The sequence below is a fragment of the Symphalangus syndactylus genome, chromosome 4 (assembly GCF_028878055.3).
Source record: "Symphalangus syndactylus isolate Jambi chromosome 4, NHGRI_mSymSyn1-v2.1_pri, whole genome shotgun sequence".
Taxonomy (NCBI): Eukaryota; Metazoa; Chordata; class Mammalia; order Primates; family Hylobatidae; genus Symphalangus; species Symphalangus syndactylus.
This window is the reverse complement of record NC_072426.2, coordinates 114,168,768-114,195,027: the sequence shown is the minus strand read 5'-3', so window position 1 is coordinate 114,195,027 and position 26,260 is coordinate 114,168,768. Positions and strand designations below refer to the sequence as shown.

General features: G+C 40.8%; 1 protein-coding gene across 1 annotated transcript in view; it reads left to right on the top strand.

The window, feature by feature from the left end:
* Positions 1 to 26,260, top strand: part of TBC1D9 (TBC1 domain family member 9) — a 136,433-nt gene that overhangs the window by 37,478 nt on the left and 72,695 nt on the right. The window contains exon 2 of the mRNA XM_055275976.2: positions 18,584 to 18,694. Within this exon, the coding sequence (XP_055131951.1) occupies positions 18,584 to 18,694 (111 nt within the window). The remainder of the gene's footprint in view (positions 1 to 18,583; positions 18,695 to 26,260) is intronic.

Below are 26,260 nucleotides of genomic sequence, written 5' to 3'. Positions count from 1 at the left end.
CTGAGGCTGCCCACCACAATCTGATGTCTATCCCAAACCTTTCAAGCACTCCCTTGCTATTGAGCTGATGGACTCACTGCTCCCCACACATCCCATGTGCCTTCCCATCTTGGGGGCTACCTTCAGCAACCACAATCGGTACTATTTATTGAACACCTACGAAGTGCCAGGCGCTGTGCGAAATTGGTTCATATGCAGTGTCTCCTTTAATCCTCATTACAACCTCTCAGGAAGATACTATTATCTTCATTAAGTGGGTGAAGAAATTGTGGTTTTTATCAATTATATAGCTTGCCCCAAGGTCATGACCCTAGGAAGCAGTGGAACAGGAATTCCACCCAGGTTCTTAATGCAAAGCCTGTGGTTTTGAAAAGCTACCTTCCACCAAACCCAACTCCAGGAGGCAGTTCAAAACAGTCTCCTGCATGAGTACGCCAGCCTGGGGTAAGTACCGTGTAACATCTTCTGTATTACCCTTGAGCTATGTACCCTTGAACTGACTGAGCAAATGACCATTTTAACGATTGCTATTTGTATGTGCTGCTTCTTTCTTTGCAGCAAGATCCTATTCTCAAAGACATCAGTGAGAGATTATATTTCCAGTGCCCAGCAAAGCATCCTCTCCACAGGTGCTCAGTGTCTATTTCATGATGCTAAGGATGAAATCACATGCCTCCGGGACTAAGGCCATATTTTTCCTTCACCTCTTCTAGACACTAATAGTCATGGTGACTACTCCCTGGGATTCAGAACATAACTTTAGCAAGCGCTTCCTTCCAGTGCCCAGCTTCCTTCTCTGTAGAAAAAGAAGATGCAATTATGTCTTGATGCTCCTTCCCTGCTCCAAAATTAAGCATTATTTAAAGAAAAATCCTAGTTAGATTACATGAGTTAGGTTCTCTACAGTTTTTGAAGCATTCCCATACACAGTATGTCATCTGTTTCTCAACAACCCTGGGAGACTAGCAGGGAAGATGAAATATCCCTGATGTAATGGCAGGAAACTATGACTCAGAGAAGCTAAGTGACTTGTCTGAAGCCACACAGCTTGTGAGTGGGGAAATGAAGACTTGAATCCACTTTTATTTATTTATTTATTTATTTATTTATTTATTTATTTATTTTGAGACGGTGTCCTGCTCTGTTGCCCAGGCTGAAGTGCTGTGGCATGATCTCAGCTCATTGTCATCTCCATCTCCTGGGTTCAAGTGATTCTCCTGCCTCAGTCTCTGAGCAGCTGGAATTACAGGCACCCACCACCACACCCAGCTAATTTTTGTATTTTTAGTAGAGACTAAAAATACAAATTTTTTGTATGTTTTTACAAAAATTAAAACAGCCTCACCATGTTGGCCAGGCTGGTCTTGAACTCCTGACCTTAAGTGATGCATCCACCTTGGCCTCCCAAAGTGCTGGGATTACAGGTGTGAGCCACCACGCCAAGACTGAATCCACTTTCTCTGATTACTTTACACAACACTAGGTAGGAATTACGGACATTCTTATTGCTGTCACAGAAATAGGCCAGAACAAATATCTAAATGTTTTTCCTTAGACTGCTGGGTGTTCTTTTGGATTTAAGTTAAGTGAGCTTAGTTTTTCTAGGGGTTTCCCTGGTGATCTTCTGGAAATTATTTAAAAATAGCCGTGTTGGTAATTTCCTAATCATGTGGCTTGTTCATTGTGAAAGTGTTCAGTCATTGTTGTTGCTTATTCATTGGACTGTCTGGGAAGAGCTAAGGAGGTATGAGGCCCTGGGTTTATATGGGGTAATTATTACATGGAGGATTATATAGGGTAGCTCTGACTCTGTTTTCCTCAGGGTTAATTCAGAGGAGAGAGGAATGAAGACCAGAGATCCTCACACTTTTGCAAAGAGGGGATTGTTCTGTCTTAATAAAAATGTTCAAAGAACTAACATAAAGATCAGGCAAATGTCCTGAGAGTCACCTCCCAATGTGCACAGCTGAATGTACTTTTTTTTTTTTCTTAAAAAAGGAACAGAAAAAAACTAGGTATATCGTATTTAAATAAAATAAAGCATATTTCATTTAACTTTTTAAAAGCAAACTATGGGGAAACTATATACTATTAACTCAAATCCCATCAGTATGCATTGAAATTAAATGTATAGAAATATTGTAGAGTAAAGCACTATTATCTAAAATGCTTTTAATGCTTTATTTGTTCTAATACAGAGCTTTCTACCTATTTTCATATCAAAGCATACTTAGAAAATGATAGTGTTTGCAGGGCACAAAAGGTATCCTAAGAGCCAAGAGAACAGGTATATTGCTAGCTTGTCATCATTTCCTGGGGTACCACTGGGAAGTTGTGACCTGTAGACTTAAATAAGTTGGGGGGCTCCTGCGGATACCATGGCTTTCCATTCTGTCTTTCATGACTACACTGTGTTGTACCCAGTGGGAACCCTGAGAACATGAAACGCGTACTTCTCCCAATCACATAATCTTCACGCTGCACCTGAGCTGTAGAAAGAATCTGTTTCCCTGATCTCTGTTCTAGATTTCATAGAGGCCCCAGTCTTCGACCAGCAAAGGAAAAGTTTTGAAGCCAGCAAGTTCTGAGATGAGATGCCTAGTGCTGCCCTTGCCCATTTTCAGCTGAAAGTGAAGGTTTATTGTACCCAGTATATGATTATAGCTGACATGCTGTAGATAAATTAATTCGATAGTCATAAATGTAATATTGTCCCAACAGGAAAGCTGAGTCATGTCTAAAAGGATTATGGATGGTGAATTAGCCATCAACAAAGAATCATTGCCATTAGTGAATCATTTATGTCATAGCTATTGAACAGGAAGGCCTGTACGGTTAGAAGCAACAGCTTAAATAGTGTTTTTACAACTGGAAACTTTAAAAAACAACAACTTGGGCTTTTCCCCTCTCCCTCTCTCTTTCCTGACCCGCCTCCCAACTCCGACTCCAAAACAAGACAGGAAAGTTGGGCAAAAGCTCCTGTCTGCATCTCCTGGTTCAGGTAACATATGTTGATTCTCTACAGGATTATGACTTTTATTTAGGGTGATGTAACAATGTGAGGAAGAAAGTGAAACCTTTGTTTATTCAAAGAGGATGTTTTTGAGAAACACTGGCATAAAATAAATTCTTGCAGGTGACTGTCTTTTTAAAAAGTTTCAAAATATTTATTTTGATATAACCCAAGTCTTTCATTGCATTATTGTTTTATTAAATGCAGAGATAGGTTGAGACCTAACCTGGAGGTGTTTTGTTGTTGTTGTTGTTGTTTGGTTTTTTTTTTTTTAGAGCCCCCATTACTCTAAACTCAGTTTAAATGAGCATGTTTTAAATCAGCATAGTGGATTGTAGAGGGTGTGGGTGTGTGATTTTTGCTTTAAGGAACTAGGTGCAGACAATATAATTAAGGGTGAAAGAAACATAAGTTTTTCATTACTTTAAATTTCCCCATTCACTAATCAATAATATAAAAATAATTTCTCCCACCTTGTGTTTTTGCTCATCAGTTTCTAACTGAGGATGTAAGGAGTCAGTGATATTGTTGGTATCCTACCCCTGTGTTGTGACAAGTTTATAGCATGAAAAGAGAATGGTTTCCTGGAAATGACTTCGTAATTACTTTGCAAAGAAGGGCCCCCCACTCTAGTACAGTACTTTTGTTATTGCCAATGATGATTTCTTCTCATCCATTATTGATATTTTTTTTTCTTTTTTGAGACAGAGTCTTGCTTTGTCACCCAGGCTGGAGTACGGGGGCATGATCATGGCTCTCTGAAACTTCCATCTCCAGGTTTGAGGGATTCTCTCACCTCAACCTCCCAAGTAGCTGGGACTACAGGCAAGCTCCACTACACCCAGCTGATTTTTAAAAAACGTTTTGTAGACATGGGAGTCTCACTGTGTTGCCCTTGCTGGTCTCCAACTCCTGGGCTCAAGCAATCCTCCTTCCTTAGCTTCCCAAAATGTTGGGATTATGGGCATGACCCACCGTGTCCAACCTATTATCAGTGTTTTTCAAAACAGATTGCAAGCTATCTTCAAGCCGTGACTAAACTACTTCTTAGGAAATTTCAGTTGGGCCTAATGTATTCTGTAAGGGACTTAATCTACATTTACAGGTCATTTACATTTATTGAAAACACATCCTGTTACAATAGACATCTTGATAAAATAAGGATGTTACTGGTTACCGTACCCATGGTTTTGCACCGTCAAACCATCTTTGGTGAGCTTCTTTGTTTTGTTTCTCTCCCTTGTTGGTGCCACAGTGTTTTCTTTTTTTTCAGGTCCTCTGAGCTCAATTTTCTCCTTAAGGCTTTATCTAGACTTTAGCTGAAGATTGCTCCCACATTATCCATCACAAAATGAAATTTTTCTGTGAAGTCCTTCAGTCTTATCCAGGTGGATAAAGGCTAAGATAGAAGTGGAATGCAGGTGGAGTTGCATGCCCTCAAAGTGATGAGGTTCCATGAAACTCCCAGGAATCAACCCAGGCTGCTACTGTATCTCTCCCTTGCAAATAGCATGATTGTTTTAATTATAGTCTATAGCCACTATTTTTATCTGTATTAGAATATTTGGATGCAAGACTGGAAAACATTATTGCTGTTAATGCCTTTGCACCTTCTTATATAACTTGCTATAGTGTAGAAGGAACATTTACTCAAAGAGCCTATCCAGATGGAGCCAAAGGGGTTAGTTAGGGTTTTAGCTGGGCACTTTGGGTTATAAGGAACAGGACTCATTCAAGGTACTATGAATTCAACTTGCTGGGCTTTGTTACCAGGATGCATGCAAACTGCAGCCAGTCTGAAAGACCAGAAGCAAGATAACTGGAGGGTATAAACTGAAAATTCTAAGCCCCTCCAACTGATTGATTGGACCCCTTCTGCCAGCCAAGGGGATTCCAAAGTAAACCTGAAAAACTAGTTCAGGCCGCAATGAGAAAGGGGGATCGGACATGCCTCATTATACTCTCCTTCTTTTGGAATTCAGGCAAAACTGACCAGTATTAATATTAAAGCAGAGATCTTAAGACTGACAAAACAGACTTGTTTTGTTTGTTTGTTTGTTTGTTTGTTTTGAGACAGGGTCTCACTCTGTGACCCAGGTTGGAGTGCAGTGGTGGGGCTACTGCTTACTGCAGCCTCCATCTCTCCTGGCCTCAAAAAATCCTCCCACGTAGCTAGGGCTATAGGTGCACACCGCCACACCTGGCTAATTTTTAAATTTTTTTGTAGAGACAGGATCTCACTATGTTGCCCGAGCTGGTCTCCTGGGCTCAAACAATCTTCCTGCTTCAGCCTCCCAAAATGCTGGGATTACAGGCATGAGCCACTATGCCTGCTCCAAAACAGACTGTTTGTAGCAGTAAGATGCCAAATTCCAACCTGACTCTAATATAGCATCACATGACAGAGAGCAGACTCTGAAAAAATTATTTTACCCCAAAATGTATTTCTTTAGCATGTTTTAAAATGGTCCTGGAAAGCTATCTCTTAAGGAGGAAATGTACATTTCTAGAAAGTCTTCCCTTTTCAGGTCTTTTTCTGATCCTGAAGAGATTAGCTCAGAGCTTAGCACCTTGTAAAGATCTGAAGAGAAAACATTTGCTATCTGTTGCCTCTCAGAGTGGCCACCTATGAGACATCATCTAAATAATAAGAATTTTGGTCTCCATAACCCCTTATCTTAACCCAACCACTTCTTTCTAATGATTAAAAGTCTTTAGATCATAACTTTCAATCAATTGCCATTAAGAAAATCCTTGAATCCACCTAAGACCCAGAAGCCCCCACTTTGAGTGGTTCCTCCTGTCCAGACCAAATTGATGTACAGCTTACATGTGTTGATGATGTCTTATATCCCCGTAAAACATATAAAACCAAGCTGTAACCCAGCTTGTTCTCAGGACCTCTTGAGACTGCCTCAGGCCTTGAACACTCGTATTTGGCTCAAAATAAACCTCTTTAAATATTTTACAGAGCTTGACTCTTTTTTGCCAACAAGGGAAGTGGCTCATCTTTTCATCCTAGGCCACATTTTCTCCTTGTGTGTTTGCACTAATCAAAGTCCCTGGTGAAAGTCTGCACAAGGCAGCCTTATTCTGTATCATGTTGCATTCGCCTCTTCAGCCCCCCAGGCATTATGCCAAGGGTTACCGATTCTGATTTTTGCCAGTGACCTTTACAGAAAGCAGCAGGAGCTAATTGGTTACGTGGCTTCATCATTTATAAACTCTTATAGTAGGATCTTTAATGTTTCATTGTTCCTATAGTATTAAAAACTGCAATTACTTTTGCACCAACCTAGTGGTTCATTATTTGATTATAATACATGTATATTGTAAAAATTATAAAAGTACAATGTTTTATAGTGTATAGTTCCAATAGTATAAAAATTACTTTAAAAAATGTAGTTCTTTTTTTTTAAAAAAAATTCTTTTTCAGAGACAGGGTCTCACTCTGTCTCCCAGGCTGATGTGCAGGATGTGGTCTTAACTCACTGCAGCCTCTACCTCCTGGGCTCAAGTGATCCTCCTGCCTCAGTCTCCCAAGTAGCTGGAACTACAGGCATGCACCACTACACCTTGCTTAATTTTTAATATTTTTTTTACAGAGACAAGGTCTTAATTATTGCCCAGGCTGTCTCAGACTCCTGGGCTCAAGTGGTCTTCCCACCTTTGCCTCCCAAAGTGCTGGGATTACAGTCCACTGTACCTGGCCTAAAAATATAGTTCAAATAATAAAAAATGTTTCTGATTTCTGCCATATCAATCTCATTCCCAGGAGGTAACCATTATTAAGTTTAATGTGCATCTTTCCTGGCATTTCCTTTGTTAATATAAGCACAGATAGCATTTTTCTTTGTCTTGCTTGTATGTAGCTGAAGGCAACACCATGAGTACTTAGAGATTTAATGAATACTCAGTGGAAGGCCCATGAGGCGGCTCACACCTGTAATCCCAGTGCTTTGGGAGGCCAAAGTGGGAGGATCCCTTGAGCCCAGGAGTTGCAGACCAGCCTGGGCAACATAATGAGACCCCCATTTCTATAAAAAAATTTAAAAATTAACCTCAAGACTCAGACCTTAGTTATAGATTAAAAGAAGTTAATCACTTATGTCTTTAGATGAATGCACACTTAACACGTAAACATATAGCTTAGAAGGTATATAAGCTCTGGAAAACTTTGTAGTTTTGAGTTGGTTTGGTGATAATTTCCAGGCCTTCTCCCTGTAACCAGTTGCAGAAATAAAAACTCTCTTCCTCCCCGGTTCATTTGCATCTCGTTATTAGGCCATGAGAAATAGCAGCCCAACCCTCGGTTTGTTCCGGAAACAATCATGCCACTGCATTCCAGCATGGGCAACAGAGCAGGACCCTATCTATCTATCTATCTATCTATCTATCTATCTATCTATCTATCTTTTTTTGATATGGAGTCTCACTCTGTTGCCCGGGCTGGAGTGCAAAGGCACGATCTCGGCTTCACTGCAACCTCCCCCCTCCCAGGTTCAAGCGATTCTCCTGCCTCAGCCTCCCGAGTAGCTGGGACAACAGGCACCTGCCACTAAGCCTAGCTAATTTTTTGTATTTTTAGTAGAGATGGGCTTTCACCATGTTGGCTAGGCTGGTCTCAAACTCTTGACCTCGTGATTTGCCCGCCTCGGCCTCCCAAAGTGCTGGGATTACAGGCCTGAGCCACCGCACCTGGCCTGGCATATATATATATATATATTTAAAGAGCATACTCAGAGTACTTGATGACAAAAATGGTGAAATCAATTTGATTCATTTTGACACGGCAAACTTCCTGACTTGAGATAAACTAGTTATTAAACATCAAGTGCCTGCAACTGGAGTAAGGAATGTGATTCAGTGTGTATGAATATGTACCAGTTTGTAGCATTGATGAACTCCGTATACCAGAGGGAAAAAATGAACTTCAAAAAAAAATTTCCAAAATGTAAACACCAGGTCCCTCTCCAAGGAAGTGTGTTTTTGAGGGAGCGTCTCATTTAGATATGGACTCTTAGCTAGCATGTTGCAACCTAGCAACAAGTTTTCTAACCTGTGGTTATCTGTTGTGAAGTAGCAGCATTAGTATAACCACGGTGACTATCTGTGCTTGATGGCATGAGCTCTCTTTGAGTAAAAAATGCCCAAAATAAAAGGTTGGAGGTAACTATATATTTTTTGTTTTCTCATCATAAATGTATTGAATGCACATTTGAGAAATGTTTGAAAACACAGAAGACCATAAAATAGCAGAATTGTCATCTCACCTACTAATGTTAATATTCATATTTAGTTTTGTATTCTTTAAAATTAATACATTATTATAATTTGTAATATAGGTTATATTATACTTTTTTGGACAAATTGGGATCATACAGAATAGTAATTAGTTTTGTGCTATTTTTCATATGCTAGGTGCATTTCACCATGTCATGAAATAATTATTTGAGGATATGATTTTAAATGTCTAAATATTATGTCAATGTACTATAATTTATTTAGACATTGTAGGTCATTACCTAAATGTAATTTTGAATTCAGAATTATTTCTATTTCATATTATTTCATTGCCAAGTTGTTCTTCAGCTTATACATGCTCTCAATTATTTGCAGTTGAACTACGTAAGAGGATACATGAATTAGAAGAAGGGTTGACATCTCAGGACAGTGAGTGGCTTCTGCAAATGTGGCCTTCCTGAGAGAAGGGATCTGAGGGGTATTGCCCCCAGGTATCCAGGAGGGTATTGATATAGCTAATCTCTTAGAAACAGAGGTGGGCTTCATAGTGATGAACTCTTCCTACCACACCAAAAAGGCCCCTCCTTCCTGCCTCTCAAGGTTGACCTTGGCTGGCCTCGACCTTTGAGTTTTAGGTTTTCAGACCTGCCTCTATAGCCAAGATTAGAATCAATATAACTTCCTGTTGCACACAGAAGCAGCTGTAAATCTAAGAAAATAGCATCCACTTTCCTATTATGGGGCTTGAGGGGAAATTAAATTAAGCCCGCTCCTATTGAGGGGCTTCTTTGAGGAATTAGATCATACAAGGCTTGGGGTGATTTTTTAATAAGTTCAATCCCATTGTCCTCATTGGTCTGTATCAGAGCAGACTTGAGTCCTGCGCAAAAGTCTGAAAGCAGCAAGCTTGTTTGTGGGGAAAGAATGAGCCAACACACTGCTGGGGTCAAGGCCAGCTTCCTAGATATGCTTGTACACAGGAACCTACACTTAGAAAAGCGCTGGGCTTGGCTTAATATTCTAATGCTGCTGCCTTGAAATTCTGAAGAATTTTTTAACAAGGGGACCTGAATATTCTTTTTGCACTGGGCCCCACAGATTATGTAGTTGGTCCTGATTAGGGTGTAGAGTAAGGTATTGCATTAATAAAGTATTTGAATCATTCCTTCCTCAGACACTCCCTGCCCCCTCCCCGCACCAAGGAGAAGGAAAAATCCATTCCAACTGTTCTCACTTTATGCAGGAGCAGGTGCTTGTGACTTTAAGAGATGGGCCTGCAGGGGAAATGGAACAGCTCCTGGAAGACATGGCCTTTGGAGGGTGCTTGGGAGATTTGAGCAGCACATACTAATTGGATACAGATAAAATGCTCTTCAGATTTCAGTTTTCTGCTCTGTTTAGTTATAACCCAGCCTGTGTTTTATCTTTTGAGGTGGAAAATATGAAAGTCACAGCTTCTCTCTCTCTTGTTGAGCATTTACTTTGTGAGTACTTATATAAGCATGTATATCAAAGACCCTGTGATCCAGAATACTGGTTAAAGTTCTACAGAGTGGGTGCCCCATCTCTCTTAGCTTTGTCATTCTTCCCCCTTTAGCTCACTCCCCTCTTTGTAAGAAATGAGGCAGGGGTCTCTTGGGGATCACCTAATACACTAGTTGATATTTCCAGCCCTTTTAACCAGTGCCCCTTGGGATAAACACACAACAAAACCCTCATGCCTCCTTCATTCACATATGTTGAGTTCTATGTTAGTTTGTTGAGTTTTATGTTGGTTTGCATTGTGAAAACAGTCATTTTTTCCCAAATGAAAGTTATAGAATTGCATGTGCTCTGTAAAGCTATATAAATGATTCTAGGAAACACAGTCCCAAGAACATGACTGCCCTAGAGCCTCTCCTCCCCTAATTTAATACTGTTTAAAGCAGGGGTTCCTAACTGTCAGGCTGCAGACAAGTACCTGTCAGTCCATGGCCTGTTAGGAACTGGGCTGCACAGCAGGAGGTGAGTGGCAGGTGAGGGAGCATTTGAGCTCCACCTCCTTTCAGATCAGCTGCAGCATTAGGTTCTCACAGGCACGAGAACCCTATTGTGAACTGCACATGCAGGGGATCTAGGTTGCATGCTCCTTAAGACAATCTAATGCCTGATGATCTGAGGTGGGACAGTTTTATCCTCAAACCATCCCCCGACCACCCCACCCCCACCTCTGGTCCATGGAAAAATTGTCTTCCATGAAACCAGTCCCTGGTGCCAAAAGGTTGGGGACTGCTGACTTAAAGTACCAAACTTTAAACTGTTACCAGTCTGCCTCCAACTAAGAACAGATACTGAGATTAAGCATTTAGGAACCTAGAACAATTGTCTGTTAAATTTAATCAAAACATTGGAAGCTTGTATTTTTTATGTCATTTCTTTTTTTTAGTGTTCCATATGCATCATATTTTTACAAAAGTGTCAGTCTGTAACAGATTGAAAACTAAAAAACAAAGAAAAACTGATTTTTTTCAGCCCTGTCCCCCAGTGGGCAAAACTGATTCTTAGCCACAAATGTTTGAGAAGCACTCTCCTAATTAAGAGTCAACAGTGTATTTCTTAGACTTCTTAATTCATCTTTTGACGAACAGTGATGAGTTGGGCTGTGTGTGTGTGTGTGTGTGTGTGTGTGAGAGAGAGAGAGAGAGAAGGCTGGGTTCCTTCCCCGTAGGTAACGGTGTCATCCTTGAAGGCAGCCATGATACAGGGGCAGCTAGAATGGGGTTGTGAGAAGCAGCTATTGAAATTGAGAGGAAAGAGTTGTGGATGGCCATTTAAAACAATAACATTCCATAGTAGGCTTGTTGAGAACCATTTTTATCTAGAGATGCTGGAGAGTGGAAGAATGTATGATACTTATGAAAATAAAATTGCTCCCACCATTCGACACTGAAGGTGGTATCCAAGTATTGGGATTGGTTACGTGTCTATCCATGCCCTTCTAATCTCTTTCCCCTATTGCCAATAATACCTGCGCCTGAGAATAATATAATACTCTTTGAGGTTACGGAACAGAGAACAATACGTTGTACCCATCTCCTGTCCCAGCCACCTTCCCTGACAAACCTCCCACATCCCCCACCTCCTTACCCAGAGAACAGTCACCACCTGTATTCCCCTTTCATACATAATGTGGCTGGCCAACATTAGCTCACATGTACCTTCACATTGGCTATGGTGCTCTAGGAACTCTGGCGCATTTATAGTTATGGAGCTGACCCTCACCTGGCTATTTCAGCATTCTTCACACCTGCACACAGAACCATTTTCCTAATCCCTCCCTTGGTCCCCTGGCCAGTATGGTGTGCAAACCATATTTACCAGTCTGTGTGTTGGGCACAAGGGTTTCAATTGGTTAATTAAGTCTTTGAATTTTCTTGTTTTTGACAATTGCCAAAGTAGGAGAATAGAGACTTGTCTTTTCCCTGAATATCTCTGCTTTTGATCTAACTTAATTCCAGATAAATTTCAATACTGATTAAAAAGTAACAAATTACTTCTGAAATTGGAGAAATTGATTTCCCAAGGTAAGCAGTTTCAGATGTGAGTTTGGTTTGCATTATTACCTCACAGTCTTTGAAATGGGATTTTTAGCCGCCTTCTCAAGTCTTTGTCTCCTTTGTAAGAGTCTTAGACAATTTTAATTATTTAAGGCAGATTTGCTAGAACTTATAATATTGGAAACTACGGTACAAAGATGAATTAGTTCTTAAAATAATTCTTCATTTCTCCCAATGTTCATCAAATTGAGAATTTTGTGGTCCACATTATAAATATTCAGCATAATGTGCTGAACATTATTGTAGGCTTTGAGACTACAATAAGACTCCCAAGATAAATAAGGCAGTGCTTGTCCTCAAATTGCCCAGGGTCTGGTGGGAGGAAACCGTACTTTTTTTATTTTTGAAGTAGGAAACAATGTAGTAATTATCTTAGTGTAATATAAGTCAAGATGGTTGGCAGAACCCAAAAAAGCAAACAGTTAATTTCCAGGAGATTTGGGGGCTTGAGTGTTGAGACCGTTGGTTGGGAGCATGCCGGAGAAAACAGGGACACATGCATTAGGTGACCTTGACCTGGATATTGAGGGAAATAGAAGTTTGCCAGGATGAGAAACACTTGTGCATAAGCCTTGGAGGCTTTAAAAAGTAATAAGCAAACAAACAAGGCTCATTAAAGAAGTGTAAAAGTTATGGTGTGGCTGGAGAGTTTGTAGGTACGTCAGCAACTGCTTCTGAATGTTTTCATTTAATTACTTTCTGCCCAGTATCACATAAGTGTTAAGACTTCTAGAGAATGTATCACTTACATCTAAGGAGCAGCAGCCAAAAGAACAGGTGGCATCAGGTAGCCTACAGAAACCTACCTTCTTCCCAGATAGTAAGCCAGGCATAGAAGTGATGCACGGGAGAGAAAGTACTGAGCCAAAAGTCTTGCATGTGTATACAAGATATATGAAAAAGTAAATCCAAGGATACGGCATCTCTGGCTTTAGGGAGATCAGTGAATATTTGCTGAAATGAATGGAAATCCAGTTTGTATATAAATGGAAAATTCTAGATGGTGAACTCTGAATGTCTAACTGGACCTCTTAGCAAATGTCACCACAATGGGAAAGGCAAATAATTCACAAAAAAAGGAAATTAGAATGGCCAATAAACAAAATTAATTAATAATCAGAGGAATGCAAATTTAACAAATAGGTACCATTTTTCACTCTAGAGATTGGTGAAAAAAAAAAAACCCTGGTAATACTAAGTATTGGAGATATGGAGAAACAGGTATTCTCATACTTTCTTGAGCACTTTAGAGAGCAATTTTGTAAATCTAATAAGGTTTAGAAATGAACTTACCCTAGGACCTGACAATTCCATTCTAAAGAAATGTGCTCAGGTGCTTAAGGATTTATGCAAACAGAATATGATTACAGTTGCATAATAGAGCAAAAAATGTGGATAAATCCAATGTCCTTTACTAGGAAAACAGATAAGTTGTAATATACTTATATAGTGGAATATTGCACAATATTTTAAAATGAATGAATCAGATTTACAAGTATATTCTGGATAAATTTTACAAACATATTGATTGAAAAAAATAAGCTACAGTGTAACTTACAGGCAAATTTGTAAAATACTCATCAGTTTTAAATTTTTTATATGAAAAACATATGGCTCAGTAAAAGTATAAGGACCTTGATAGGAAGAATACAAAACAATTTAAGAATGGTTAATGGAGAGAGGGAAATGGGATTAAGGGAGTGCAAAGGGAACCTCACTGTGTCTGTTACCTTTTTCTTCTGTTAAAAAAATATAGATCTGAAGCAAGTAAGGCAAAATGTTAAAAAAATCAGAGTAGTGGTACATGTATTTTGTAATTTCCTGTACTTTTCTATTGTTTTGAATAATTCATTACACAATAGTGCTTAGTGCATACTAGGCACTTTCTAGGGTAGATACTATTATTTCTTTATCAGTAAGCAGGGGCATAGAGAGATTAAGGGACTGGCTGGTATGTGAGCCGAGGCTGAGCCCACTCCCCTGACCACTCTGCCATGGACTTCCTGGATCTCTGCTTCATTTCAGACCAGCGTCAGAACTAATGGAGTAGGGGAAGCCAAGTGATCTTTAGGATCCTGTCCAGTTTGACTTTAGCCCTGATCATCAGTAGATGGATCGATCATTTCCATGAGCACATTTCTGCATGACAGCACGCTCCTGACACAGCCCTGCCTGCAGAGGGCTGACGGGGGTTTCTCTGCAGCACTGTGGACCTGCCACCTGTACCAGCTCCCAGCTGGGCTGCAGTTTTGCAGTGGTGACTGTGCATCACACATCTTCCAGTGCCCACAACCAAATGGGAAACGAATATGGAACAATTTTGCCAAGTGTTTTCTGAATCTCCTTGAAAACAGCACTTTTACATTATAAGATGCCACTGTACTAATGTAATAGGTAGATGCAGAGAAGAGTTATTTTGAGGGCTGTAATTTGATTTCGTTATCTTAGGCAATCAAGATTGTTTAACACCAGAAATAGCTGACTAGAACAGCTGCTAAAACAGCGCTTTGTGTGGGAAATGAAGAAAAGGTTCAGTATTTTGACAGCCATTTCCAAGGTATGAGTAATGAGACTTCTAAGAAAATCCTAATTGTTGCTGCTTTTGCAGGGGGGCAGGGGGATTCTCTAGACCAGATTTCCCATCTCCTAGTATTCTACATCGATAGAGGACAAAGGAGGAGTATTTCCTTTTTCCCAGGGTCTTGATTTCATGTACCAACAGAGTTTAGGTAGCATGGTGATAATTTATTATTTAGGTTTAAAACACACACATACACACACACACACACACACCTCTAACTTGTCCATTTATCATCAAACATGTGTTTAGTACTTACGGGGCTCCAAAGTGCAGGGCCTGTGGGTCCAAAATAATCAATTAGACCCTGCCTTCAAGGAACTTTCAGTCTGGAGAGAAGAGGAAAAAATGGGACAAGGCAAAATGTGCAAGTAATCTTAAACAAATGTAATAGGCATTATAGAGGCAGAACTGGGAGGAAGAGTAGAGTAGGAAAGGGATGGCATTAAAAGATTAGGAGTTTGCTGTCTGAGGTCAGGGGAGACAAGAGCAGACAGACAAGCACAACATTTCCAGTGATCAGTGTTATCCAGGCATGAAAGGACTCAGCACTTCTGGGTTAATATGGAAAGTCTATTTCTTGATTTGACTGGCCAACTGCATACCTCAATTCACAATATTACTTTCTGTTTGGTTATCCAGTACCTTAGATGTTCAGGGAATTTTCACAGAAATGCTGCCATTTAAATGTATCTAATGTGAATATCCTGATATTATACTTTCTGTAATTTACTTGAAAATATTTCAGCATGTACCTGTGCTACGTACATGTATATCTGTTAGTTTGCATCCAAGTCTTAGTGGAAGTTGGTGGCGCCAGTTGTGAATGCAGAGTTAGGGTTGGTGAACTTGCATCTAATGAGAAACCCTCACTCCAGGGGGTCCTGCTTTAAGCAACTAGGTTTTCTTTATCTCTAATTGACACCAGAGGCTTTGTTAATTAGAATAGTTTATGTTGAGGTTGGATTTTAATTGGGAACATTGTGGTGATGGAGATATGTGGATTGGGTTGGACCTTTTCAGAGATCCTCCTTCTTTTGTGTTACAGAGGACGAAAGTTCAGTGAGCCATTAAGGATGATAAAACTGAGGCTCCAGGAGGAAGTGGCAGAGTCAGGATTGAAGCATTCCAGAACCAGGACTGCCCCTGTCTGCTGCTCTGCCCTGCCCAGTCAGTTATGCTTGCCCTTGGAAGAGTCTTGGTCTTTGATGACACTCAGAGGCTTATTAAACAACACAGGCTGATTCTTTTTTTTTCCTTTTCTGTTTTTTTTTTTTTTTTTTTTTTCTGATTTTTTGTTTTGTTTGTTTGTCTGTTTGTTTTTTGAGACAGAGTCTTGCTCTGTTGCCCAGGCTGGAGTGTAGTGGCATGATCTCAGCTCACTGCAACCTCCGCCTCCCAGGTTCAAGCAATTCTCCTGCCTCAGCCTCCCTAGAAACTGGGATTACAGGTGCACACCATTGTGCCTGCCTTATTTTTTTTGGATTTTTAATAGAGAAGGGTTTTCACCATGTTGGCCAGGCTGGTCTTGAACTCCTGGCCTCAAGTGATCCACCTGTCCCAGCCTCCCAAAGTGCTGGGATTGCAGGTGTGAGCCACCACGCCCAGCACACAGGCTGATTCTTGATTGCAACCCTCTAAACCCAGACTAAAGTTTGTATGCCCTAGAACTAACATATATGACACTTGTAGTAGTTTCAGCATTTTATTTCTTATTTTGATTCAAGATGTGAGAGGTATTACAAACACTCAATTATGAGTGATGCATTTGTGTGTCTAGTTAACATAGAAGGAAATTTGGTGTTCTCGGCTAGCACTATTTCACTATTTTCTGCTTTTCCTATTCTTCCATCCGTAGGTAAGTGAAAAGTCATTTAAGAAATTAGAGGTCTCTGTGGTAAATCCAAGTCACAGTAAAGCAAACAAAAATGCATATGTGTGTGATATGATGTGGAACTCTACCCCCTTGGAAGACTTTACAGGCTGTAAGAATTTCATTTTTAATGTATTTCGTACAGGCCAGAGCTAACAGGTTAATTTCTACTGAGCAAAAATTTTTTTGTTTGTTTTTTTCCTGGTATGTTGAGGTCAGCTAATGGTCACTGTGGTTTGGAGTGAATCTAAATGGATTTGTTGCCCTTGGACAAAGACCAAGGACAACTGTGGGACTTCTGCATGGTCTACCTCACTTAGGCTTCTTGATTAATAACTCTGGTTCAGGAAGGCAAGGGCGATTATGACCACTTTACAACTGAGGAAATCAAAGCAACGAGAAGTTAAATGGCCTGTCCCACTCCACAGAAATGGTTATAACAGAGTCAGAGCCAGAACTGAGCTCTTCCAAACATGAGCTGACTAGATTATAGCTCCTTCCATGACACCAGGATGCCAGAGCAGTGGGAAGTGAATTTCAGTGGCATTGTGCATATCAGGGTCTTATTTGGTATGGCCAGAACCAAACCTCAAGACATTATTACAAAATAACAAGAGGTACTGGTGGCATTTTCAGCATTTGTGCCTCAGATTCAGCAAAACTTCAGGAAAAGCCTGCAATATGGCACTGAGCTTTGCTGCTTTCAGTGTCAACAGTTGCAAACAAGAGAGGCTGGGTGCCTTCAGCCTCCATCTCCTAGCTTCAAATACCATTAGTTCTATCCCAAAGTCATCCTCTATAAACATGCAATCTAAATAAAGGTAAAATTAGATAAAAGTATCTTAGCAGGTTTTTTTCAGGTGGCCTAATCCCTCATTCCAAACAGCCTATTACCCCTAACTCTTATTACCTTCAGTCTTCAAAAACAATCCTGGGGTAGTAATAGTGTCTCCATTTGGCAATTGAGAAAAGCGAGATTTTTGGAAATACAGTGTCTTGGGCTAATATAGTCAGCTGGTCTGAGCTCCTGATTGGTCCTTCTGAGTCCAAGCCCTGCTCTATACTGGGTTCCATGTAGCTTTAGGGTAATTATGGGCATTTACATTATGGGAATCTTTTGGATTCATCTTTCCAATTAAGGGATCTAGTTTATTATACCTTGGAGAACGTATATGTGTAATCTGTGTTATTTTAAAATACTGTAGAAAATGTTTGGTGTCAATCCCGCTTCAGTGTGGTTAAAAGGTAGTTAAAAGAGAAATTTGCACTGATGACAGGCTGCCAGTTTGAAGCTGTCAGAATCCTTGTACTGTCACCACCATACCTGACAAGTTGTGATTGCCGAGTGAGAAACAGCGTTGTGCGTTCTCCGCATGGCTGGAGTTCTCAGCCGGGTCATCTGGGCAGACTCGCCTTAGAGGCACCTTCCACCTTTGCCACTAAGCTGCCTTCTGCTCTTAATTTCCTTTTCCTTGTCAATTTTCCTCCTAGAAAGAGAAGGTACAGCCTGTTCTTAAGTGAGCATTGGTATACTGGGCATTTGTATTCCTTACAAATAAATTGCTAAATTCATTTGCTGAACATTCAGGCTTGTCTGGACTTAGACAATGTGAACAAGTTTTCACATGGGCCCGGTAAACCCTGGATAAGTGGATCACTGGGGTTCTTGACTCAAAGAACTAAACTTTGTGCTAAAAATGCAGACCCTGATCCTCAACCTTATTCCTGCATCATTTCATAGCATAGACCAGGCTCTGGTTAGCCCTGGTTATAGTGACTGATGTCACAAATGGCAGAGGACTCTGCTGTTGAAATAGGAAGATCCCTCTGTTTCCTGGCCCTAGCTCACTTCTAAACACAGTACCAAAGCACTGCCTGACCTTCTCCTCCAATCAATGTTAAATGCCCTGGGGATGCTGTCTTCTTCAGTTTTGTGCCCACAGGGTTTGTCTTGCACATAGTAGGAATTTAATTAGTGTTTCCTGAGCTGAATTGTACTAATTTTTTAAACATAAATGGAAAGTGGGGCAGATGAAAATAACATGTGGGGCAGCCTGGCAGACTGAATCAGATGGACACGACTGCTTCTTGTGACCTTGTCAAGTTGTACAACTTGTGTAGAGCCAGCATCATCCCAAAATGAAATTTTTCAAGGTGTGGTTCAGTGGGAGATGGGGTTGTTGGGAGATCTCACAAAAGGGCATGTTCATGCTGCCCCTGGAAATTTGGGAAAGTACTAAGACAATTCTTACCTGTTTCTCCCCATTTTCCACCCTCAGGCCTGCTGGTGGGTACCCTTGATGTTGTGTTGGACTCCAGCGCCCGGGTCGCTCCTTACCGAATCTTGTACCAGACTCCAGACTCCCTGGTCTACTGGACCATCGCCTGTGGTAAGCAACCGCATCTAGAAATACACAAGTTTTAAAAGAAGCGTTAGGGTTAACAACTTTTTATCAGAAGGAAAGGAGCGTGTACTTGCTGAATGCAATCACTGGTATTTTAGGGTAATTAACCATAGCCATTTCAACACATGAACCCAAAGTCTCAGTGGCTTAACACAATGAAAGTTTCTTTCTCACTCTGGTAGAGTCGTGTTGGGATCATGTGGCCTCCTCCATGTGTAGTGACACTCTCTGGAACACAAGGCCTCCAAGGTCAGCATACAAGGGAAGAGTGCGAGGATGGAGCACATCTGTGTTTAACTTCCTTGGCCCAGAAGTGGCACACTCCGCCTTCCATTCCACTCACACTTAGTCGGCCAAGACTAGTCATGTGGGCCCAACCTCACTGCAGAGGAAGCTGGGAAATGAAGAGGGATGTGTGGAATACTTGGATGTACTAAGTAACATTTGGTATATCCTAGCACAGTACTTCCTACTGAGTAGGGATTCTTTATTTCTCCTGATGATAATCAGTAATGCTGTGCTGTGCTTGAAATAGTAGTCAACAATCTTGCTTTGGCTGGTCCGAAGGTCACGAGCTATCTCCATTGATCACAGTCAGTTGCAGATGGAACTCCTTTTCTACTCTTTCCCCACTTCTCACTACTGCACTCGACTAGTCTTAATTTTTCTTTTTTTTTTTTTCCCAGACGGAGTCTCACTCTGTCACCCCGGCTGGAGTGCAGTGGTATGATCCCGGCTCACCACAATCTCCACCTCCCAGGTGCAAGCAATTCTCCTGCCTCAGCCTCCCCAGTAGCTGGGATTACAGGCACCTGCCACGATGCCAGCTAATATTTGTGTTTTTACTAGAGATGGGGTTTCACCATGTTGGCCAGGCTGGTCTCGAACTCCTGACCTCAAAGCGATCTGCCCATCTCAGCCTCCCAAAGTGCTAGGAATACAGGTGTGAGCCACTGCACCCGGCAAAAAAAAATTTTTTTAATCTTGCTTTTATTGGATGTCTCATAAGAACTTCTAGTCCAAAATGGCCAAGTTTTTTTTTTTTGTTTTTTTTTGGGACGGAGTCTTGCTCTGTTGCCCAGGCTAGAGTGCAGTGGTGCGATCTTGGCTCACTGCAACCTCCACCTCCCAGGTTCAAGCGATTCTCCTGCGTCAGCCTCCCAAGTAGCTGGGATTACAGGTTCGTGCCACCACGTCCAGCTAATTTTTGTATTTTTAGTAGAGACAAGGTTTCACCATGTTGGTCAGGCTGGTCTTGAACTCCTGACCTCAGGTGATCCGCCCCCCTCAACCTTCCAAAGTGCTGGGATTACAGGCATGAACCACTGTACCCGGACTTTTTTTTTTTTAAATGTAATTTCTTTTTTTGTAGAGATGGTGTCTCTCTGTGTTGCCCAGCCTGGTCTTGAACTCCTGGGCTCAAGTGAGCCTCCTGCTTTGGCCATCAAGGTAAAGGGATTGCAAGCATGAGCCACTGCAATTGGCCCAAAATGGCCAAGTTTTTGTTTGCATGTGGCTTTTAAAATAACCATAAGAAAAGTAAGGGCTCTATATGAACACTTTTTTTAACTTTTATTTTTTTTGCCTCTACTTGATTTACAGGAAAGTTGAGCAGACTGTTCAGAGAACTCTCATCTATACCACCCCCCATGCAGAGTTTCCTCTATTATTAACATCTTACTATGGTACATTTGTTATAATTAATGAACCAGTGTTGATACATTATTTGTAAGTAAAGTCCATTGTTCAGATTTCCCTCATTTTCTTTTTCTGTTTCAGCATCCCATCTGGTATAACATTATAGTCGGTCATATCCCGTCAGGCTCCTCTTGGCTGTGGAAGTTTCTCAGATTTTCCTGGGCTTGGATGATCTTGACAGTTTTGAAAGATACTGATCCAGTATATTTTGGCATGCTCCTCAATTGGAATTCGTTTGATATTTTTCTCATGATTAGACAGGGGCAGTAGATTTTTGTGAGGAAGATCACAGAGATAAAGGGCCATTTTGTTTCACCATGCCAAGTGTACATTTTATCAACATGATTTTTGACCGTGGGCCTCCTTGATCACCTCCCTGAAATAGTGTTTTTTTAGGTTTCTCCACTGTAAAGTTACTCTGTTCTTCCCCTTTTCAAAGTATTCTCTTTGGAGGGAAATCACTATGTGCAGTCCATACTTAAGGAGTAGGGATTTTTCTCTCCTTTAGGGTAGACTATCTACATAATTTATGGAGAATTCTCTTGCACAGTAAATTTGTCTTTTCTCCCTCATTTATTTATTTAATTGTTTATGTCACTATAGACTCATGCCTATTTATTTTGTCTTCTGGGTTATAATCCAACATTACTTTATTCTTTGCTCAAATTGTCCCAGCTTTGGCCATTGGGAGCTTTTTCAATTGACTTCATTCATTTTTAAAATTGATCTTTACTTGGTAGGAAGTGCTGTGCTGGGATCTAAAAATATAAAGACAATTATATTTGGTCTCTGCTCTTGAGAAACGTACAGTCTAGTGAGGATACAAGTAAATAGTCAATTACAGCCCAGTGTGAACCAGTGCCTTACAGTTCCATTTAATTTCTGGGCATCCAACTAAACAGAGGAATACAGGCTAGCCTCCTGCAGAATTAGAGGAGGTTATCTGGTGTGATTTCAGGCTGCTGGCAAGCTCCATTGCCTGGGTAATTCCCCCTCAAGGATTTAGTAGTACCTGAAATTCTAACATTATAATTATGTCTTTTTCCCCCCTCAACCCCCAAGATGGAGTCTCGCTCTGTCGCCCAGGCTCGAGTGCAGTGGCATGATCTCAGCTCACTGCAACATTTGCCTCCTAGGTTCAAGCGATTCTCCTGCCTCAGCCTCCTGAGAAGCTGGGATTACAGGCACGCCCGGCCAATTTTTGTATTTTTAGTAGAGACGGGGTTTTGCCATGTTGGTCAGGCTGGTCTCGAACTCCTGATCTCGTGATCCGCTCACCTCAGCCTCCCAAATGCTGGGATTACAGGCATGAGCCACCGTACCAGGCCATAATTATGTCTTTTTAAATGTATTCTGAGATGCAAACAGCCCAGTGAGAGACAATTGACTATAACCATTGTTTACACAGCCCAAGAACGAAGGCATGGCTTCAAGGTTTAGAGCAGTGGGAAAAGCCATCTAGAAGTGAAGAATGGGGATTGAGTGAGAGGAAGGTGATAAAGGATTAAGGAAGGGGAAGCTGGGACTCTGACCTGGACAGACTTACCAGTGTAACCTAGGCTCCTGGAAGACAGTGTTCCAGTCTTCTCTGCACGTTTACCCACCACAGAGGGTGCCCGTAGAAGGGAAAGTGCCATCTGGCCTGCCGTAGTTGATTGGGAAAGCATCACATTTAGTTGGCAAACAATCTAGAATCACGTTTCATAGTCAGCAGATGAAGAACTAAAAAGAAAGAAGTTAAAAGTCAGGGAGAGCCACCAAACCCCTCCACCTCATGAGGGTGTGGAAAGGATGCCACCTCCTTCTGGCTCACTCTCTAGCAATCCCACCATGAGTGCCAAACTGCCTGCGAGATCCTTTGCAGGCAGGAGGTCTTCAGAGCCCTCAGATCTCTCCTTACAGCCCTCCAGGCTCCTGGTCTTCCCACCTCAATTTCTGGTGATGTAAGGAACTGGTTTGTGTCTCCTGTGACTTTCCCTCTGCCCCTGAGCCATTACCTTTGTTGTCATTGACGTTTATAATGTCATTGCCTGATGTTACTACTCCTCAGTCTGATTCTGGGGCTTTGCCTTGGTATTGCTATGAAACAGATCTTCCTGTGAATACTCCTATGAGATAGAATTGGATGTTACAAAGCTGCGTTATTGCTGAATTATTTGCTGAGCCAAGGCTAAGGAACACTATGCTGTAAATGCTGATGGCGTAATTTATTGTCCAAAGAGATGTGTAGTTTTCTTTTCCCAGTGACACCTGTTTCATTATAATAAACCCAAAATGGTTTTAGTTTTTGTATATATTGATTACCCATAGAGATAGCTCCAGAATTTCCTTATGGAAGACTGCACAGAAGGAAGTGACAAGCATTGTGAAAGTGGTTTTTTGTTGTTGTTGTGTTTTGTTGCATTTTGTACTGTTTTTTTGAGACAATGTCTTACTCTGTCGCCTAGGCTGGAGTTCAGTGGCATGATCTCGGCTCACTGCAACCTCTGCCTCCCAGGCTCGAGTGATCCTCCCACCTCCACCTCCCAAGTAGCTGGGACTACAGGCACACACCACTGTGCTCTGCTAATTTATTTATTTATTTTTTTGTAGAGACAGGGTTTTGCCATGTTGCCCAGGCTAATCTCAAACTCCCGTGCTCAAGCCATCCGCCTGCCTCAGCTTCCCAAAGTGCTAGGTTTACAAGTGTGAGCCACCACACCAGGCCACCTGTTAATCGTTCTTTCTTACTGATTTCCATTTAAAATCCAAGTTACTGGCTCCTTTTCATGATAAGATTTTAAGAGCAGAAGCTGCTCCCTTAAGATTTTTTAAATATATCTGTATCTTACTGTTTGTAAGTTTAATGTTATTTTTCATAAACTACAAAGTTAGTATGGCATAGGAAAATATATTAAAAACTTCTAATTTGCTAGGATTTTATGAAATATTGCTACAAAAGAAACTTCTGTAGATAATTGGGTAAGTCTAATTCACTGCCTTATAGAATCCATGGGATTATAAAACCTTTTTCTATAAACCTTGATCTTGTCATGTGTTTTGTAAATCTTTAATAAGCACAAATTGAATTAAAGGGAGCATCTGCCACCAATGTCTTGACATAGACCACATAGAGCAGTAGCAGTGTTAGTGGTAAGTCCTAGGTGTATGATTTGCCTTAGACTTGAGCCACATGAAATCAGGCAGGAAGACTCTTTTGGACCATCTTACTGCCACTATAATAAGCACCTGGCCCTCGGCAATATGAATCATACAGAAAGCAGAGTGGAGGTACCAAGAGTTATTTGATGAGACATTATTTTATTATTTTCATATGCCTCTTTTTATCTTTTTTCTTTTTTTTTTTTTTTTTTTTTTGAGACGGACTCTTGCTCTGTCTCCAGGCTGGAGTGCAGTGGCACAATCTCGGCTCAGTGCAACCTCTGCCTTCTGGGTTCAAGTGATTCTCCTGCCTCAGCCTCCCGAGTAGCTGGGATTACAGGCACATGCCACCATGCCCGGGTAATTTTTGTGTTTTTAGTAGAGATGGGGTTTCACCTTGTTGGCCTGGCTAGTCTCGAACTCCTGACTCAGGTGATCCACCCCCCTCAGCCTCCCAAAGTGCTGGGATTACAGGCGTGAGCCACCATGCCTGGCCCGCCTCTTTTTTATCTTCTGTTAGTTTATCCAAGTTGGTCTGAAGAAGTTGATCGTTTACATTTCCTTGACATGGAGAACTTTAATTGGGAAAGGGAGCCAAAAAACTTTCCTAAACAATGACCATTTCATTTCACTAGTACCCAAAATGCGGTTTTTGTTCTTTTTGGCTAATATGCCATTATGTCAACAATTCTAGCCGACAGAAGGGCATTATGCTTAATAGTTTGTACAGTAAATTCTACCTTTTATCCAGCCAGTTTTGTTGAGCTGGCTTACTGTACTCTGACAATTCTGTCTCTCATGGTTTACCAGTGAATTGACTATTTTGCACCTGGGGCTCACCTTGGAGTAAAAACAGGTACAGATATGCCCCCAGCAGCTCTTGTTTTGGATATGGTGTTCCAGAGGCAGGAGAGAGTCCAGTCCGTTGTCTTCCTTGGCCTTCAGTTGGCAGAGGTAGAAAGCTATTTGGCTTTCTCCCCATTATAAGGACTAGAAGGTTCTAATAGTAAGAAGGGTTGGTTACATGATCTCCATGGGAATATGGACACATAGGAATGTAGGTAATTCCAAGGATACAATCTAAAGAAAGGAGTTCTGTGACAGCTCAGGAGAATTAGAAACAAAGATACAGAAGGAGCTGCTGGCAGTTCCCTCTGGATGCATCTGACCTTCAAAAAGGGCTAATAAAGGAAAGCGTGGAGAGGATGTGTTTGACGGACAGCTCACTGACAACAGTGCCGAACAGTGCCTTGATTTGGCTGTGTATTGATTTAGTTTCCCTTTTCTTTACCATTCCAGAATGTCATCTGAGCCTAGATGATCATTGTGTTTCAGAAATGAAAGATAGAGCAGCCATCGTCTTGTCTGCCCCTCTTATTGTAGTAGGATGCAGAGGCAAGGTGAATTGTCCAAGTTCACATTCCTGGTTATAACTAGTTATGTGGCACTCAGACCAAGTTCTCAGGTCTCCCCACTCCCATCCCAGGACTTCTTAAGCGGCACCATGCTGGCTTTTATAATTAAATATTCTTTTAGTTAGCGGCTGGTAAGACCCAGAGTTTAATTAAAGATTACTAATTGGTTCTGTTCTTATTCTCTACTGTAGATAAAGAAAATGTTGGGTAATTTAGTTGCCTTCTGCATGAGGCAGACGTAATGTGAAAGTTGATAGGTATTTTTATAATTCTTTCTTGGTATGTGTAACTCAAGGAGTATTCTCGTATCCTTAGAAACACAGTGAGTTAAGAAAGCAAACAAAAATAATTGCTCCTTTTTTCTTCAAGCAATACATGTTTGTTGCAAAAATTACAAAATATAGATACATAAAACGAATAAAAAAGAAAACAAAATACCACATCACAAATCATCACTTTCTAGACTTTGAAAAATTTCCAATATACTTTATATACCTATATATACAAATATATAGGTATATAATATATACTATGTATATACTATATATTTACAGTATATATAAATATATAACAGATATGTATTTAAATGCAAATAAAAATGGAAAATAATATATTGGAAATAATTTTTATGTCAATAAAATGTATTTCCATACCATCAATTTTCTTTTTTCTTTTTTTTTTTTTTTTGAGACAGAGTCTTACTCTGTTGCCCAGGATAGAGTGCAGTGGCACGATCTCGGCCTACTGCAACCTCCAACTCCCGGCTTCAAGTGATTCTCCTGCCTCACCCTCCCACATAGCTGGGACTACAGGTGTACGCCACCACTCCTGGCTAATTTTTGTATTTTCAGTAGAGATGAGGTTTCATCATGCTGCCCAGGCTGATCTCAAACTCCTGACCTCAAGTAATTCACCCACCTCAGCCTCCCGAAGTGACTAGTATTACAGGCATGAGCCACTGCACCTGGCCTATCAATTTTAATAAGTAGATATTTTATGTGAATGTAACATAAATTATCTACTTAGTATGTTATTGGAAATCTAGGTTTTTTTCCCCTACTATTACTGTATTTTGAACAATCTTAGTGAATATTCTCCCAACAAAATCTTTGCACATTCTCTTAATTATCACCTTAGGAGAAATTTATGGAAGTACATATCTTGAATCAAAGAATATGCATATAATTAAAATAGCAAAAATAAAAAAGTTAAAAAAAGGATATGCATATAATTAATAAGTCTAGCCTGATTGCCCTCCAGAAAGATAGACATTTATGTTCCCACTATCCAGTAAAAT